General features: G+C 43.1%; 3 protein-coding genes across 5 annotated transcripts in view; 2 read left to right on the top strand and 1 right to left on the bottom strand.

Moving 5' to 3' along the window:
* LOC6622278 (transcription factor Clamp) overlaps positions 1-208 on the bottom strand; it is a 5,091-nt gene extending 4,883 nt beyond the window's left edge. For both annotated transcript variants that reach the window (XM_032433982.2, XM_015176066.3), the window contains exon 1: positions 1-208. This exon is cut by the window's left edge. The gene's annotated coding sequence lies outside the window, so the exon portion shown is untranslated.
* A 986-nt stretch (positions 209-1,194) lies between these two features.
* Positions 1,195-1,679, top strand: LOC6623479 (uncharacterized). Its single transcript, XM_002048553.4, has 2 exons — positions 1,195-1,307; positions 1,371-1,679. Exons 1-2 carry the CDS (start codon positions 1,232-1,234, stop codon positions 1,604-1,606), a joined length of 312 nt encoding a protein of 103 aa, XP_002048589.2. The 5' UTR covers positions 1,195-1,231; the 3' UTR covers positions 1,607-1,679.
* A 13,109-nt stretch (positions 1,680-14,788) lies between these two features.
* rt (Protein O-mannosyltransferase rt) lies at positions 14,789-19,293 on the top strand. 2 transcript variants are annotated; one of them, XR_004303375.2, is made up of 5 exons: positions 14,789-16,145; positions 16,222-16,784; positions 17,357-18,133; positions 18,192-19,014; positions 19,082-19,293. XR_004303375.2 is itself a non-coding variant. In XM_032433981.2 (4 exons), exons 1-4 carry the CDS (start codon positions 15,469-15,471, stop codon positions 18,923-18,925), a joined length of 2,751 nt encoding a protein of 916 aa, XP_032289872.1. In that variant the 5' UTR covers positions 14,789-15,468; the 3' UTR covers positions 18,926-19,080. The 2 variants fall into 2 exon arrangements, 1 of the variants encoding a protein (XP_032289872.1); XM_032433981.2 differs by lacking the exon at positions 19,082-19,293 and having other exon boundaries at positions 18,192-19,080.
* Positions 19,294-19,387: the final 94 nt, after the last annotated feature.

Raw genomic sequence — 19,387 nt, 5'->3', positions numbered from 1 at the left:
CAACTCGTTTGTACGTACACTCCAACTTCTCCTGCGCGCTGTTCACGTGTTTGAGTGTGTGAGTGTGTGTGTTGAACACGAGACAAAAGCGTGAGCTTCGTGCCGGCATTGTAATACTTGTGTGCGTGTAGCTGTGTGGCTGTGTGTGTGTGTGTGTGCTAGCACCGAGAGCGAATGGGACAGACTAAGCAAAGGGAGAGAGTGAGCGCGTGTTTGATGCTCTCTTTAAGTAGTTGTCAAATAAACGGTTATAGTTTGATTGTTGCTTTGCTCGCAGAATAAACAAGACATTTTCTATGTGAGTTAGATTTTTTTTTTTACACTAAATATCTTGGAAATTTTTGTAATGCGTGCGCCCATGTTGACACAGGTACGTACTTGCGAAAACAGCGAGAATACTGCTATGAATATTTTATTAATGCATACAGTATGTCAATAAGGTATTTTACTAAAGAAAATAGCATATTTTTTAGGTTTATTTGAAAATAAATGTACCTAAAAGTGGGCTTTTTTTCATTTCTAATTTATTTCGATTCTTTAATTTTCCTAGAACTTAACGGCACAAAAATGATTTAAATAAAATTATCCATAGATTTTACAGAATTAAAAATCTTAAACCATTTAAATTTTGTGCTGTCAATAAAGTGTTTTTACAGCTATGGTAAATCGTTTCGCAGTTCTCTTTTTGGCGATCCCGTTAGATTTAGGACTAACGGTTTTGGATTCTCGTGTGTGTGTTCGACTTGAAATTTATAACGTTTGGCTTGCATTTTGTGAAAAATAAAATGATAGGAAATATAAAGAATCGAAATTAATTATAAACGTAAAAAAACTCACTTTTAGGTTTATTTATGTTCAACTAAATTAAAAAAATGTGTTTCCTTTTGCTAGTAAACACACTTTATTGACAGAATGTACAAACTTGTTTTTTTTAATTGAAGTACATTAGTATAAGCCTAACTTTGGAACTAATTGCTAAATGGTTCATTGATTTAAAAGAACCGGTTTATGAACCGAACCTGAAACCAAAACTCCGACACACATCTCTCTCTTATTTAAATCTAACGTTATTCTTAATACGTTGCTGGGGGAACTTAGGTTCTATTATCAATTCGCTGCAGCTTTAACCAATTGAGAATTGCATGGCTCGTTCGTCAATTTAATTAGTTCCATTAAGTTATAGCTACTCATATCCATTGCATAGATCTGTTCTGATCTCTCAGCTGTCGTCATGTGCTGCCGGTTTACACTTCTATTTGCTTTTTTCTGTGGATATCCGATTCTTGTGCTCTGCTCTTCGCAAAATGGTGACTAGATCGGGTGCGTTTGGGCGCTGCTCAGATACTCTTATTGGCAAACTTTATCCACAGACCCACGCTACCAAGTTGTGGGCGTGCCGTGTGCTGTCAACGAGGAGGTCAGCTGCATGATCCTCAAGTGTCCGGCGGGTCGCTTTTGTCCGGCGGAGAATTACTGCTACAATCCGAAGTGCGTCTGTCGGCGCGGCTATCGCAGAAGCCATGGCGTCTGTGTCCAGAAACATGTGACGCTCAATCTCGAAGCTGAGGCTCTGAACTCAGCCCTGCTCCAAACGCGCTTTCGATAATGTCATAATTTGTTCAATTTTTCTGTTTCTTAGCAAATTACATATTTAGCTGATTAAAATAATTTTGAGACAAGACAACCGGGTAATATACATATATAAATTTGGAAGATTTCAAGTACCTCCATACCCATTCAGGTGCTTATATAGTGGCTGTCAGTTATAAAAAATGCCCGTGGCAAGTATATTTTAAAATCAAAATTTCAACAAGAGGTTCTAGTCGGGAGCTCCCGACTAGAAGATACTCTGAACCCTCTTCTTCCAACATCAAATGCATATATATATTATATTTTAGAAGCTATATGTCAAGTTTGGTGACTCTAGCTCTTATTATTTACCAAAATTGACAAAAAGCAGGATATCGATATCGATTTTTATCGATTGCTTGGTAACGGAGTAAGTTATCGATTATCGGAAACAAACTCGATCTGCGCAGGCACTAGGAGGACCTACATCTATCTAAATTTCAAGACGCTAGCTCTTATAGGTTCTGAGATCCTTGCGTTCATACGGACGGACGCACGGACGGACAGACAGACGGACATGGCTAGATCGACTCGGCTATTGATGCTGATCAAGAATATATATACTTTATGGGGTCGGAGATGCATCCTTCTGCCTGTTACATACATTTGGATTTTGCACAAATACAAAATACCTTTATACCCATTTTTAATGGGTTCTGGGTATTAAAGGTTGAAGAAATTATTTTGAAACTGTTCGGACGGTAAACAAACAACATTCATACAAACAATTTCCGCCAATTTCCCCCAATGGGGTTTGCACCCCAAATAAAACACGTATTCATTCATTGAGTCAATCATTTCGAATCTCATTTTTACCGAAGAAGTTTAGAATTTTCGAAAAATATGAAACACGTCCAAATAATTTTTCATATAGATCCTGGAAAATGAATTTGAGCGCGAAACAAAAATGTTAAACAAAAAAGTATCATACAAACGATTTTCGCGATTTTTCCATACTTGCGGGTGGAATTTCCCGAAACCCCGTCAGTCAGTCAACCTCTCGACTGAGAGGACAAACATTTTTTTCTCAGCTCGAACTTATTTCTAGCGCTCCAACGAAAGCTGGCATTTCGATCATGTAGAGTCAGTCTATTTGAGTTCTCAGAAATGGGATTGTTTTCGAATAGATCTTTATATGGTCGCACGAAAGTTTGATTGCCCGGAAAAGAATAAAAAGAAAAGGTCTCCGGCTCGGTTCACGATTCGAAACAGCACCCTCAATGTTCAATGCAGTATAACGAGCCCAAATTTGGACTTAAATCTCATTTATTATACATGTTGAAAGTTCTAATAAAACAACTTACATCTTTATTAAAAAATAAAAATCCCTAATGCTGGCTAAATTTAAATTCTGTCCAAAAATGTCATCTATCAACGGGAACAAAGATGTGCAGAGTTTGGAACGAATTTTGCCTCAAAAGTTCGCTTTTGTTCGGGTTTCGACAACTAGTTTGGTTAAACTGTTGTAAAAAAAAAAAAACTAAATTTAGTTTCGAGAATAGTTTTTTATTATAATGCGAAACACTTTAAAAAGAGACGCCAACTTGTTATTTTTTTTAAGATTTTTTTAAAACATAAATTGATAAGAGATAAAATGGGCCTTAAGAACTGGGTCAAGCGAACAGTATAAGGCCATGTACCGTTAATCAACCACCAAAATGTGCCTCCAACTGGCCGTCAGACTGTGTGTGTGTGTGTGTGTGTGTGTGTGGCAAGAGCCGGAGTCAGTGAGTCCACATGAGGGCACACAAGCAAATGCCGCCGGATTTGCATACGAGAATGCAGGCAAAGTCAAGCGCAGACCAAGGATGAGGCAGCAGGCACCGGAGCAGAAGGAGCAGGTGGAGATCTGCCAGCCGCATCGGTGGCAACAACAAAGATGCTGCCGCTGCTGACACTGAAATAACCGCACGCAAGGCCAATCGACAAAACCAGGCCACGCACACAATTCAACCCGGAGGGCGACGCGACAACAAACTCCGTCCGTGCCACAAAGCAGTGCACCCATGCTGCAGCACCCGGCTGCTGCTCCTGCTCCTACATCTAGTGCCATGCACCAGGCAAAGCTGAGGTAAATGCACTTGGTATGTGGACTGTGCCGGGTGGCGGGATTGGCGGGCCGGGGCGCATTGCAATCGGCATTGAGCAAGAACCAAGAGCGCACGACTTTGACTCATCCGGAGAGCGCGACAGCAGCTCTGCGCCTGCAGAGCAGGGAATGGGTGTGCAACTCTCCTGTACACATCTGCATGTATATACATATATGTGTGTGTGTGTATGTGTGTGGGGTGCATTGCGTCATCATCGTCGACGTCGTCGTCGTCGTCGTCGTCGTCGTGAACAGCGAACAAGTCGCGCCCGCGCCGCGGGCTGGTCAACGGGCTCTGGAACTGGTTGCGAATGTGTTACAAGTGGATGACGCTTGCAGCAAGTGTTGTCAAGAGGTGGTGGGCGTGGCATTGGGAGTGGTTTGGGTGCAGCTGCCGTCATTTGGCAAGACGAACGAGGCTGAGTGCAAGTCTCGCGCCCATTGCGTTGTTTATCCCGGCACTCTGTGTGCTCCGGTGTATGCAATGGCATGAAAGTGAAACTCCGCCAAACGGCCAGGCGCAGGCTGAAACCGAAATGCCAATGGTCGTTGCCGTAGCCGTTGCCGTTGCCGTATCCGTGGCCGTGGCCGTGGCCATGACCCGTGTCTGCGATATGCACTCCGGCACACTTAAACACGCACACACACACACACACACACAAAGAGTCGCATCGGGAGGTTTGTTAGCAACCGGAAACGCGGTCATCGGTCTGGCAATCGGGGCGTATGCGTAATGTGCGTAATATGCACACGCATTGCATTCACAATAATAATAATAAATGATTTATAATGAGTACTATGAGTATTATGAGTATGAGTACTTGGAGTATTCATTGTGTCCTTAAATATCATTTGATTTCATCTAATCGCATTTCATCTAATTTCATCAAATATTTTGTTAATGGTTTGATTTTTGTGAATCATTTAATATACAACATTTTTGGGCTAGTTGCTAATGAATTAGTTTATAATTAAATGATGCTTTTGCATAACGAAACCGAATCAATCTCAATGCAATTTAATTTTCAATTCCCTTAAAATAGTTTGTTATAAAAGTTAGGTCTAAATTATGACGTTAATCCAATCACGTAACGTGACGTTAAGTTTCCTTATAAGTTAAGTTCCCAGTTGGTTTACTCAAATTTCTATCTGCTCTTTTTTGAGCACTAAATTTAATTGACAAAAACTTTGAGAATATGAAAACATAGATAACATGTCTTTTGACTAGTAAACTTTGAAGAGGTAACGTGAACAAATGCAATTTCCTTAAAATTAAAATTAAAAATGGGTTTCCTTTTCCCGAAATGAATGCAATCATTTTTGACTGAAATTCTTAATAAACTTCTTGAAAGTTGCAATTAATTTTATTTTTACACATAAATAGATTTGCGCAAATTTCATAAAAACTTACTTAGAAACCTCTCCAAAAAACTAACATATTTTAGGGACATTCTCTGCTGTAATCAAAATTTTCGATTGTAATTTCTATTTTCTTAATTCTAATATTATGGTTTATAAAGGCATAATTCAGGAGCAGCGCTATTAGAAAAGGTAGAAAACTACGAGAAATTAGATTTTTAATTTTGAGAGAGATCTTACATCTAATTTCTAACTAACGAATGCTACATTTAACTTGATTTGCTTATAGATGACTCACTTGTTTCTAACGACGCGAGGATTGGGCTTAATTGAGCAGGCTTATACAAATCGCTGGATAGCTTCCAAGTTCCATTAGAACTAATCGCAAATTGTTGACTCGGTCGCCGAAATTGAAATTCGCCGCGTGAAAGTAAAAACGCGTCGTTTTCGGCGGAAGCAACAGAGGCGCAACACAAATGCTCACACACAAAAGCCGCGAAATGACGTAGTGTCGATGCTGACGTTATAACGTAAACTGATTTAAAGTGCGTCCGTTAATGGCGAGCAATGCAAACTGAACCGGCCGGCGTATTGGGCCGATGACCGGGCGCCTAAAATTGTGTAGAGTTTGGTTGCGATGACGAGGCTGGGCATGTTGTTGGGTTAGAGGGGGGAACGGGGTAACGGGGGCAACGGTATAGGCACGGGGCGGATGCTATACACGGCTGCCTAAATGTGTTTTGTCAAGAGGCAAGCCAAACTCTTTAAAATGTCCGTTGCTAACGCACGCACACACACACACGCACACACACACACACACACACACATACGCAGACAGACGTCGTTGACAGTCACGCACTATGCTGGCAAGTGCGAATCCTCGCTTTCGCTTTTGTGTTTGTTGTCTCGTTTGCTTAGGGCTCGGCTCATTTCGTATCGGCTACTCTCTTCGCAACGAGCTCGCTCTTTGCCTCTCTATCTCTCTCTCTCTCTCTGTCGCTCTTACTTGCCGTTACACAGACTCTCAGTTTTGCTAGTCTGTTTGGTGGCATTGGCTGGCTTGATGGCAATTTTCAGCGCGCGCCGGCAATGCAACAGTTTTTTTCACAATAGATTTTTATTAGCTACATATTTGTTGTGTGTATCCAAATCTAGCAAACTCATTAAAGCAACTGCATGTGCGTGTGCGTGTGGGTGTGAAATTGAATGTTTTCTGTATGTGTGTGTATGTGTGTGTGTGTTAGGGATGAGCATGTTCAAACATGGCGCCAACATTTAGCAAATGCATAGAGTAGTACGGGGCCAGGGGCGCTGCACGGCTTTTATGGCGCTTATGTATGTACTTTTATAGTATATAGTATATAAACACGAGCATATATGTACATACATAAGTACTTACGTTTACATACACCTAACCAAGCCGCACACTTGCATGTGATTAAATTTTAAAATTGATTTATTTTTAGTTTACGCCCCGAATTGCATATTTTAAATCGTACAAGAAAATGAATTTATTTTATGGACTTGAAGTCTCAAATAATTCGAATTTGTATTGAAAATTTTTATGCAAAATGTCTTTTCAATTAAGTGTTGCCTTTTTTTTTTGAACCAGAGATTTCTGATTTGTTTGACTATTGATTTAATTGATCTAAGATTTTCCTTTTCTTAGAGCTTTATTTTTTTTAGTTATCTCTTTATTCTAAATGCTTTAGCTTTCTCTTTTCACATTTATTTAAACGAAATCTAGATTTTATTCTATTTTAGCGAAACTTATTTATCAAAGTTATTCTGGAATTAGTGATCGAAACCCTCCTCCGAAACCCTCCTCCTCCTCCGACCAGGTAACATTTGCATTGAAAACTAACCAACGAATATGTGCGAAAAACACGGCTCAATTCTTTAGCAACATGTGTCTTCTTAAAGAGTATTGGGTGCATGCCCTCTGTTGAATATTTGTGCCAAGTGCAATGGTGAATGCAAAAATGGACCAACAAACGGGGCAACAAAACTGCAGCTGACGTTGGCACAAAATCTAAACAAGCCCAAGCACGAGAACAACGCCCCACACCCCACACCCCACAGCCCACACCCCACAGCCCACAGCCCACATCCCGTCCCCGCTCATGCTCCCGGCGCTGGCCAAGGTCGAAACGAACGAGTTGCAAAAAAACGCCCACAAACGGCCCCCATGCGCCGCCTGCAAAAATGGGCACCGAAAACTAACCGAAAAACTAAAAGTGACTCTCAACATGGCCAGACGGGGCAGAGGGGGTTGGGAGGAGGGCATCCGAGTTTCGGTGCAGGCAGGCAGGCAAAGGATGCAGTCAGTCAGACTGCGCCGAAAATTCATTCATAAAATTCTAAAACGCGCTAAAATCTAAAATTCTAAACAAACGGCCCACACGTTGGGGGTCTACGATACACGGCGCACCGATAGATATGCAATGTGTGTGCCCAACTATAATGTCTATGTGTGTGTGTGTGCGTGTGTGTGTGTGTGTGTGTGTGTGTGCGTGTGTACCTCTGCCTGCATTGCTGTGTGTTAGTGCGCGTAAAAAATCACCCAGTTTTGGGCGAAACTAGTCGAAACTAGGATAGAAATAAAGAAAGCCAGCCAAAAACTGTGCTACTTGTTACTTTCGACGCGCTATGCAACACTGCAACTAACGGTATATGAATGCATTCTGATGTTTTGCGCACAACTGTACAGCATAGCAATGTTATGATTATTTTTAGCTGGCAAATCCAACTAAGAAGCGGCAGAAAAAAACGCCTATGTGTAGAGCATATAGATATACATATATATATTAAAATGGATATGCACATAAAAAATAATTCTATATTCTATATATACAAAGCATATACATGTATATATATATATATATATATATGTATATATATATATAAATTTGTATGTGAAAGTTTGTGTGTGGCACCCTAAGGCCTAGGCCAAAGCTCTCTTTTTGTGTGAGAGAGCGCAAAATGCAGCTATGCGTTTTTCTGCATGCACTTGATGCAAGTGTGCGTGCGTGTGTGTGTGTGTGTGTGCAACACCTAACTACAGCAGCAGCAGGAAATTGCAACAAACTCTACACAGCATGCACAGCACAAGGAGCAGTCCGGCCAAAACAAAATGCAATCAAATGGCAAAAATTTTGCTAGACTGCAATGCAACTAAAAACAAAATGCAGCATGCAACCCCTGCATAAAGGACGAGTGTGTGTGTGTGTGTGTGTGTGTGTGTGTGTGTGTGTGGGTGGGTGGGGGGGTGGAATGTGTGGCAAGTTGGGCGGCGACAAGCCAGACAGTTGCTGTGTTGCATAAAACAGCGCAAAAACATGAAAGCATTTTAGTTGCATTTTCTATATAACAAATTTCAGCACATGCTGTCCGTGTGTGTGTGTGTGTGTGTGTGTGTGTGTGTGTGTGTCTGCATGAATAATCCATGTAGTATATAGAAATTGCATCCCTTAGCTGCAACCGAATAAAATGTGCATAAAATAAATTTCATTTCATTTTAAATAAATAAAATCTCTCGAAAACGTAAACCTGCCCCCTCCTCCCCCTCCCCCTTCCTCCATCGAAAAACAAACTTCTAGACAAACTGCAGTTGCGCTGGAAAATATCTGCAGAGCTTATAAACTGCATTGACCCTCCCAACCCCTCCCTGACTGTGTCCATCAGCTTGCAGCAGCTCCAATTTCCATTAGAAGCAACTCCTCAAATGCTCGAAACGTATGCATTTTAATTGATTGCCCAGCTGCTTTGTTTCTTGTGTCCGCCTAAATTGCAGGTAATTTATTTATCTCAGAAATATCATCAATTTCCCAGCTTTAAGATGACCACTTAAAGTGTCTCAAGTTGCCTTTAAGCCCAGACTTAAGTGGACCAACGAAAACTCAACCTGTAATTAGATAAATACAACTATTTCTATATATACAACTTTTAGTCCTAACTGACTGACTGATTGACTGATTGACTGACTGACTGATTGACTGATTGACTGACTGACTGATGGGTGATCAACGCACAGCCCAAACCGTAAAAGCTAGAAAGCAGAAAATTTCACTGCAGGTAAGCATCTCCGAGAAAGTGTATATATATTCTTGATCAGCATCAATAGCCGAGTCGATCTAGCCATATCCGTCTGTCCGTCCGTCCGTCTGTCCGTATGTATGAACGCAGAACCTATAGGAGCTACAGACTTGAAATCGATAATCGATAATTTACACCGTTTTCAAGCAATCGATAAAAATCGATATCGATAGCCTGTTTTTTGGGCAATTTTGGTAAATAATAAGAGCTAAAGTTACCAAACATGATATGTTGCTTCTAGAATAATATATATATTTGCAATTGATATTGGAAGAAGAGGGTTCAGGGCATCCCCTAGTCGGAAGCTCCCGACTAGAACCTCTTATTTGTTTTTTTTGCTGGTGTAGCTGTTGAGTAGAGTCGACAGCAAGTAATGCGGTCAGTTGCGAGTTCGAACCCAAGGGAACCAGGGAACTTTTTTTTTTTAATTTATTTGATGTTGGAATAAGAGGGTTCAGGGTATCTCCTAGTCGGGAGCTCCCGACTAGAACGTCTTACTTGTGTTTTAATTGTTTAAATAGTTGCCCTTTGCTAATATGATCTTATTTAGTCTTGAATGCATTAAGTTGATTATGTTTTCTAAAGTTGAAGGATCTGTTGGGTCCCACTCCTTCAGTAAAGCTTCTTTAAGTTGCTTTATGGTCTCAAACTGTCGAACATCCTTGTAAGCTTTATTGCAAAGTATGCCACATAGGTCTTCTATTGAGTTTAGATCCGGGCTGATCGCTGGCCTTTCCAAGAACGGTATTTTTCTTTCTAATAGAAAGTCTGTTGTTTTGCGCGCAGTGTGTATTGGGGCGTTGTCTTGCTGATAGATCCAGTCAGCTCCGTACAAGTCAACCGAAAACTCAATAAGCTTATCATCAAAGAGGATGTCCGCATTGGTTCTGGTCGGTATGAAACAAATCGAAGACGTTCCACCATATCCAAAAGTTGCCCAAATCTTCAGTGAGCCGCCACTATGATTCCGCCTATGTCGAGTCTGACGCGGTTGCCTCAAATCGCGCCAATACTTATGGCAATCATCCAAATCCTTAAAAATTACATTATGGAATTCTTGGGTCAAATGTCATATATGACGTTTCATTAGCTCGGGAAGCAAATTAAACTAAAACTTGATGGACTCGACTATTGCACGGCTCATTAATAATGTTCGTTCTGCCGCATCGCCTAATATTACCGTAGTAATATATATTTATTTCCCTGAGGTATTCGAAAAGTTACCCACCAAAGCTGCGACCCCCATTTCCGCCAAGGGGGAATACAATTTTGGAAAAGTGTGAAACACCATTTAAGTGAATTTGAACAAAGTTCTTTCAAAATGTGTTTGAGCTCAAACGTTTCATAAATTCGTTATGAATTTTGTTTCTAATACACATTTATTTTCTAATTAATCGAATCTTCTGTTTCTTTCATTTTCGCTATAATAATTTGTACTTCCGATTTGGCTAACTCACATTATCTTTATAATCTTACGTGCAAAATTACGTAACAGACAGCAACTCCGATTTATATATATATTATATATTCTTGATCAGACGACGAACTGATTCGATCCATTTCCGTGGAATTTCCAACTAAAGCACATAAGGAAAAAAATATGTTTTGCTTTTGCTCTTTCATCTTTCCTATTTGCAATCTATCAACAGTTCAGTAAAGGTCACATAAAGTCTGATCCATGCATTTTGTTTATTTATTATTTATATTAAGTTTCTGACCTGCTGTTAATCTCCTAAAATCGCCGAAATATTGGACAAAAGAGGCTCCGACTGATCGCCGTAATTTAGTCTATTTACGTCCTTTTCGCAATTCCAAAGTTAAAGTGCTAACAAAATGAAATGTGTTTTGTTTAAATATATTTTATTTATAAGCCTAATACTGATCATAGCTGAAGCAGAGGCTAGCGAAAATGAGGTAAAAATAGATTATTTATAAATGTTTGTGTGCAAAAAAGAATTCAGACTCCTTTTCATCAGTCTTGTGAGGCAACCAGAATAGCAGAGAAGGAATGTGGAGAGCACACCTATAAGGTTGTGAGACCTTTGTTAAAGTATATTCATCAGATGAAGGAGGAAATTGAAAACAATAACAATAAGGTTGAAAGCAAAGATAGAGACATCAAAAAACTGCAGGAAGAACTTAACCAGAATAATAAACAGGTCATCGAGGAACTTAGAGCTCAGAATGAATTCCACAAACAGAGTATCAAAGAGCTAACTAACGAAGTTTTGGCAATAAAAGATTGGTGAACTTATTTCCAATTCCTTGAAAATCCCGGCTATGAAGTGCAACTGGAAACACAAAAGAAGTCAATTTATCAACAGGCGCAACAAGTATTAGAACTCAAACACAAAATCAACATTTGTGAAAATAAACTTAAGAGCTGCGAAGAGAAGCCCGTTCACAGTGGTTGCAATGACTTTGCTGTTGCTCCGGGTACTCATAAGATTACTCCAGATCAAGAAGCTCCTATCGATGTACTTGGACGATTATCCAGCAGCGAATCAATGGTAAGGAGGATTTCTACAGGAATTGGGCCACATACCGTGAAGGTTTTGGATCCTTTGATGGGGACTTCTTCCTTGGGGTGGCAAGGATTCATCGCTTGACGCGCGCCCAGCCTCATGAGCTCTATAAACATATGGAATGATTTTACATTACATACAGAAGATACGAACAATTTGCCATTTCTGACGAGAAGGATCAATACACCTTGATCACTTTGGGTAAATCTGATGGGAGTGCAACAGATGATAACTTGGAATACCACAAAGATGAGAAATTCTCCTTGAAGAGAGTCAAAATGCTTATACGCCCTAAAAGCAGGGGAAAATGAAATAAATAACAAATTATTATTTAATTGTAAAGAAGCTTAAATTAGTTACAATTCATATATAAATAAATGCAGATGCTGTAATCCCAACTAAAATTGACGCAAATTAAACAAATTCAAATGAAGTAGCATTCGATACAAACTCCTTTATTTACTTTTAAATAAAGTTGAATTAAAAAAAATAATCGATGGAGTGCTTCAAGTTGTTGTTGCCTAGAGAAACCAAAACTAAAGAACTTTCCATGTTTAAGAGATTCAAGCAAATTAGTTGAACAGGAGCAAAGAAGGATTAAACAAATGTAATCTCTGCTTCCATCCCTTAGTCGGACACTCTCGTAATTATTATACATATACAATTACATAGTGAAAAAAAGTGAATACAATTTTTGAAGGTGATTCCATCGAATGGTCTCTTTAGGAAGCTCTGCGAGTCTTTGAAAGAAGTCTAAATGGGCTTGCTAATTTATAAAAGTTTTATTTAAAATCATATGAAACACCATAAAAAAACAAAAACAAACTACTTTAATATGAATTTCAAAACAAGAAGTCAATGAAATCAATGTGGGCTATGTCCGAGACAGAACTAATTAAGGGTCTACTTCAGGCACACGGCTCTCAACTGTTAATGAGGTACCTCATATGGTTAGAGTAGGCTTTTTTATACCCTGAACCCACTGAAAAAGGGATACTTGATCAGCATCAATAGCCTCCGTACGTATCTATGAACGAAAGTATCTCTGTACCTATAAGAGCTGGAGGCTTGAAACTTGGAAGGTCTTCGTCTTCGAAGTGCCCGCCAAATATGAGTTTATCGATATAGATATGGAAATCCTGTGTTTTGAGGAAAATTGTTTAGATTTTCACAAACATCTTTCATTTTGAGACAATGCTTATTTTTGTTTAGCACAGGATCGTTTAGGAAACCAAAAACTTCTAGCGTAAATTCTAAGAATTTCTGCGAATTTATTGTATTCCGTGCCGCGAGCTGCATTTGTTATTGGTTGAAGAAGGTGCAGGGTATGCCCTAGTCGTGAACTCCCGACTTGTTTCTAATACAATCTAATGTCTGGCCTAATACTGCTACTACTAATGTCCACAAGTATTTCTGCTTAGCAGATGGAGAAAGCAAAATAAAAGGCAATGAAAATGAATGCTGCATTAAATTTGAGCCAAGTTTGCGCCCATTTATGAAACGAGTCGAAAGCAGAACCGTTAATGCAACAGTTAATGCATTTGCTTTTGCCTTGTGGCAGCAACAGAACGTGTTGCTGCAACACAATAAACACACGCAGCTGGCCATGTGGCATAATCAGACTCGGAAGACAGTTAAGCAGCAGCAATGGGGCGGGGGTGTGGGGGTTGGGGGGTTTACGGACACGTAACCATTAACCAAAAACGGTGGCTAAAGAGGCGAACGTCCTCGACCTAGTTCAATGTCAATGTCATTGTGCCACATTATCGCCGTTGCCGTAGCGTCGTTGGCAACGGCGACGGCGACGGCGACGGCGACGTCGTCCTTTGGCAGGCTTGGCCTTGGCTGGAGTGAAACGAGCGCACGAGTCGAGGCCACGGCCACGGCCACGAACATTGCCCAAAGTGGCACACGGCAGGACCCACACCCACACCCACTTCCCACTTCCAGACCCCGACTCCTGTCAGAGAAAATGAGGCTCAGGCAATGGCCACGATGCTGGCAACATTGCGTTGCATGCCAGGCGGTTGGCGGTTGGCTGCTGGTGGCGACAATATCCTTGCACTTGTGCGGCTCTGCGCCTGCCGCGCGTGGCTGGGGCACACACACACACGCACAGAACCTGCAACCAATGCGCCAACAGCAGCAGCAGCAGCAGCAACAAACTCAACGCTTTGCCTCCTTTTGGGCCGTATTGCTGTTGTTGCAAGGATGCCGTGTTGCCCTCCACACACACACACACACACACACAGACCCCAATTGGCAGTCGCGTTGCACTCGGAGCTGCAGCTGTGGCATCCAGACACCCGCAATCGTCATCGCCAGACCTGAAAAGTGGGAGCACAGTCGACGCCTAAATGCCCCCGTTTCCTCTGCCCAACAAGTTCCAGTTGCAGCCCCAACTCTGCTTCTATTATGCTATCTCTATCCACTAGCTGTCTCGCTCTCGCCTCCAGAGGCTGCACCATCATCAACAGACAAAGTCTCCAAAGAGTTTGAGTTCGAAGTTTCGTTAACGTTTCGTATCGAACATGTTTTCTCCATAAAAGTCTCTCTCTTTCTCTCTATTAGTGGTTTGGTGTGACTGCGTGCATGTGTGTGTGTGTGTGTGTGTGTATTTGTATAGCGCAATTTTGCCATTTGAAATCATAGCACGTCGACTAGGGCATACATGTATATGCAGTAGGGTGACTCACTGTCTAGTAAGCACAAGAAAATTCAGCAAGTGGCGTTAGGCTTGGTAACTGTAATATTATAAATTCAACAATATATAATTGCATTTATACCTATTTTGAATAAATCTTAAATTTAAGATTATCCTTACGATGTTAATTTCACAATAAAATATTTAAGTTTAATAAGCAAATCATTTAAGGTGGACATTCGCATGAAACTAGCTTCTCTGAGTAGGATTTGAATTTATTCCAAGAGTACTTCACAAGAGAAACTATTAACATGTGCTAAATGTTACAAATATTTATCTAACAACTTGTCGCGTGCTACCTTGAAACCTGCTATGCCAAAAAGGTGTCTCAAAGTAACAGTTGTTTACATTTTCTGTTTTATTGACCATTGCAGTGCGCGTTTAACAGGCTCAAGGAGGGAGCGAGCGGCTGTGAATCAGAAATGGGTTAAGAATCAAGCAGACGCAGTCAAAACACACACACACACGCACGCACACTCAGGCACAGCAAACGGGTCGCATTCCAGCGCTGGCAGCGGCAGCGGCAGCGGCAGCAGCAACCACTGCGGCTGCGCAGACACCTTGGCCGCTGTGTCAGTGCGCGTCGAGATCTTGAACGGGCGAGTCGGCGAATTGCGGAGAGTGGCCGAACATTGAGGCAAAGCAAAAAGTAGAATTTCAAAAAGCAACTTAAGATATGCGCGTGCCCCGCCGACACGCTCACACAGCACAAATATATTTTTAGTGATCTTCTCTCGCTGCGTGCGTGCGTGTGTGTGTTGAACTTTCTTTAGCCGCTGGGCGCTTGAGCATGTTATTTGTGAACGGCAAACCAAAGACAACAAAGCAAACAACAAGTGGCCGCGCAGGAAAGTGCAAAAGCGTCGCAAGCAGCAGGTTTCTTGGCAGACGTGGCAAACATCAAATTCAAAAAAGTGTACGCGGAAATCAATTAACGCCTGCATTTTAGTGTGTATGTATATTAACATGTATGTATGTATGTGTGCGCATATGAAAAGTGAAAGTACGAGCAACTTGGCGAATAACTAATAACAAAAGCAACCGCAATATTCTCACGCTGCGAAACCATGTCCAGCCACAGCGTACAGCGACGCAAGACAACGCGCTCCAAGTCGAAACAGCAGCAACAACAACAACAACAACAACAACGGCAAAATGTTGCGGAAAACCTCATCGAAAATCAAAACGCAAGCAACGAACAAAACGAAAGACTTCACTTTCGCAGCCGTTCAGCAACCTCAGTCGGTGCACTAGCAGCAGCGGCAGCGGCAGCGGCAGCGCCAATCGATTGCAATTCAACTTCACCACTATGCTGTAATGGCATGCTGCCCACCACAGCCATCACCATGCTCAACTGTTGCCGCGATATAAACTGCCACCTGAATACCCCGCTGGCGCTACCATTGCGCGGCAGCGTTGAGCGCAGTCGACGCTCAGCGAGTCGGCAATCTTTTCTAGCATCAGAAACGCTTAAGCCGACGACGACAGCATCGCCTACGCCTACCTCTGCATCTAAGCAGTCGCGTTCCCTTTCCCGTTCCCGTTCCCGTTCGCGTTCGCGTTCGTGTTCTTGTGATGTCGGCGGCAACTCGTGCAATATTGGGGATCCTCTCAGGCAGAGCCCAGACAGCGCTGCGGCAGCGAAATTAACCGTTAGCCTGCACATTGATCTCATCAGCTGGGGTCTCTTTCTGCTGGCGTTCTTAACGCGTTTCTATAAGCTGGCAACGCCGCCGCATGTTGTGTAAGTAATGGAAGAGAGATGCATTTTAAAGTTTTTTCTCTGTTTCTAATCTTTGCGTTTTTCAATTTTGACACAGCTTCGATGAGCTGCATTACGGCAAATATATATCGCACTATATGCGCAACATCTTCTTCTTCGATCAGCATCCGCCACTGGGCAAGCAGCTGATAGCTGGCCTTGTCAGCTTTGTCGGCTACGATGGCAACTACACATTTCCACGCATTGGCGCCACCTATGCGTCAAATGTGCCCGTCTTCTGGCTGCGCTTTGTGCCCGCACTTTGTGGAAGTCTGCTCGCGCCGGCCGTCTACAAGTTGCTGTTGGAAGCGCAGCTGCGTCGCTGGGCAGCAGCGCTTGGCGGCCTGCTCGTTGTGTTGGACAATGCTCTGCTGACGCAGTCGCGTTTCATACTCATGGAATCGATGCTGCTGCTGGCCAGCACCGTGGGTATTGCCTGTCTGCTGCGCTTCCAGCGCTGCTCGCTGGGCAGCCTCAACTGGCTAAGCAGCGGAGCGGCGGCTGCGCTCTTTCTTGCCTGCGCCGGCTGCGTCAAGTATGTTGGCTTCCTGGCGCTGGCCCTTGCCGGTTATTTGCTTTGTCGACATCTCTGGAAACTGCTCTACGATGCGACTTTGACAAGTGAGTAAAGAGAAATACGCATTTAAGAGAGGGAAATAGATATGCGAAGATGGGGGGTCAGAGGGAGTTTAAATGAAAAAGAAATCGATAGACTAACACAGAGGCAAAACAGTTCAATGATGCAAAATTGCCAAAAGTGAGAGAGACAGAGAGAGACTATAAACGCTTAGAAGGCATGCAGAAATGAATAGAGAGTGTAAGTGGTTAGCAGAGAGAGAAAACGCAGACACAAGGGAAAAGAGAGATACAGAGAGAATAGTCAGGCAGAAAGTAACAGAGATATAACAGATATCAGTAAGGGAAATCTATAACAGACATCAGTAACAGAGATCAATAACAGAGCTCAATAACAGACAACAGTAACACAGATCTGTAACAGAGATCAGTAACAGAGCTAAGTAACAGAGCTCAATAACAGACATCAGTAACACAGATCTGTAACAGAGATAAGTAACAGAGCTATGTAACAGAGCTATGTAACAGAGATTAGTAACAGAGATTAGTAACAGAGATCTGTAACAGAAATCTTAACTCTTGTATTGTATTGAAAAACTCCTCCTTCCATTTGATAGATGGCCAACTTTGGCTGCACGCACTAGGCAGACTGTTGCTGTTTGTCGGCATTCCGCTGGCCGTTTACCTGGGCGTCTTTTACGTGCACCTAAAGACGCTACATCGGGCGGGGCCACATGACACCATCATGACGAGTGCGTTTCAGGCCTCGCTGGACGGCGGCCTGGCGTCGATTACACGCGGCCAGCCGTTGGCTGTGGTGCACGGCTCGCAGATAACGCTGCGGCATACGCACGGACGCACCTGCTGGCTGCACTCGCATGCCGCCGTGTATCCGGTGAGGTACAAGGATCAGCGTGGCTCGTCGCATCAGCAGCAGGTGACATGCTACTCGTTCAAGGACGTGAACAACTGGTGGATTGTGAAGCGGCCGGAACGCGATGATCTGGTGGTGGGCGAACAGCCCGATGTCATACGACATGGCGATGTCATTCAGCTGGTGCACGGCATTACCAGCCGTGCGCTGAACTCGCACGACGTGGCGGCGCCCATGACGCCGCAATGCCAGGAGGTCAGCTGCTACATTGACTACGAGATCAAGATGGCCGGTGAGCTGCTGTGGCGCGTCGAGATACTCAACCGTCAGACCGAGGGCGATCGCTGGCATGCCATCAAGTCGGAGATACGTCTTATACACGAGACGACGGGCGCCGCGCTGCGCTTCAGTGGCCGCCAGCTGCCCAGCTGGGGCTTCAATCAGCACGAGGTGGTCGCTGATCGCGATCCAATGCATCAGGATGCCATTTGGAACGTGGAGGAGCATCGCTACACCAAGAGTAAGTGACAGAAGCTAGAAGTGTATTGTGCTATATAATAAAACATTTCCAATTATAGCTCAGGATCAGCGTGAACGTGAGCGCCAATTGCTCTCCGCCGAGATGATTCCCACCAAACGGACCAAGCTCTCGTTCTGGGCCAAGCTGCTCGAGCTGCAGACCAAGATGTTCTGGCATGCCAAACAGGTGCAGAGCCACATGTACAGCTCCCAGCCGCACGAGTGGCCGCTGCTGGACAAGGGCATCGCCTACTGGCTGGACGACAGCTCCAGCGCCCAAATCTATCTGCTGGGCAATGTGCTCATCTGGTATATGGCCAGCGCGGGTCTGTTTCTCTATGCCGCATTGCTAGTCTTTTATGCGCTGCGTCGCCGTCGCTTGTGTTTTGATGTCTCCGCCGGAGAATGGAGGCGCTTCCTTGGCGCCGGCGACACCTTCTTTGTCGGCTATCTGGTGCACTATTTGCCCTATTTCTTTGTGGATCGTACGCTCTTTCTGCACAACTATCTGCCGGCGTTTGTCTTCAAGCTGCTGCTGCTCTGCTATGTGCTCGACCATGTCGACTATCTGCTGTGGAGCCACTGCAGCCGCAGTCGCAGCCGACTAGCTGTGCATCTGGTGCGCATCTATCGTCTGGCCCTGCTGCTCTGGCTGATTGCCGTCTGCGCGGTCTTCATCAAGTTCTTGCCATTGAGCTACGGCTCCAGAAAGATGTCCGCCAAGGAAATCATCGATTTGCGCTGGAAGGACACCTGGGACTTTATACTCCAAAAGAATTATGCATTGCAATAAGCCATCCCTGCACTCCTGTGTACAATTAACCGTAATGATCCAGTTAAGGAGCTGCTCGAACAGTTTGGCTGGTGCCAAGCCACGCATAAGTTATTTAAATTATGTTCTTAACTATCTGAATAGATAATAAAACTATTTATTTATTTATCCACATAGATTGATAGATGTCGGATTAGAATAAGTTCCATAGAACGGCAACTAATCCAAAGCCGGATTGGAGTTTGAGGCCCAGCCTAAATCCCCCTCAGTTTTCGACAAAAGCTTTGTCGCAACATATTGATTAAGATTGTCAGAGCGTCGGACCAACAAGCGGGCAGTCGGCGGTTCAAACCCAGCAAGAATTCTCTACAATTTTTTATATGTTTATCAATTTGTTATTGTGCATTTAATCCACCTGGAATTGGAGCCGAGCAATGCCGCTTAATTTCTGCTAGCAGTCTATTCAAGCAATTAGGCATATGT

This window comes from Drosophila virilis, chromosome 3, assembly GCF_030788295.1.
Source record: "Drosophila virilis strain 15010-1051.87 chromosome 3, Dvir_AGI_RSII-ME, whole genome shotgun sequence".
NCBI classification, from domain to species: domain Eukaryota; kingdom Metazoa; phylum Arthropoda; class Insecta; order Diptera; family Drosophilidae; genus Drosophila; species Drosophila virilis.
The sequence above is the reverse complement of the archived record's forward strand: the minus strand, read 5'-3'. Positions and strand labels throughout refer to the sequence as shown.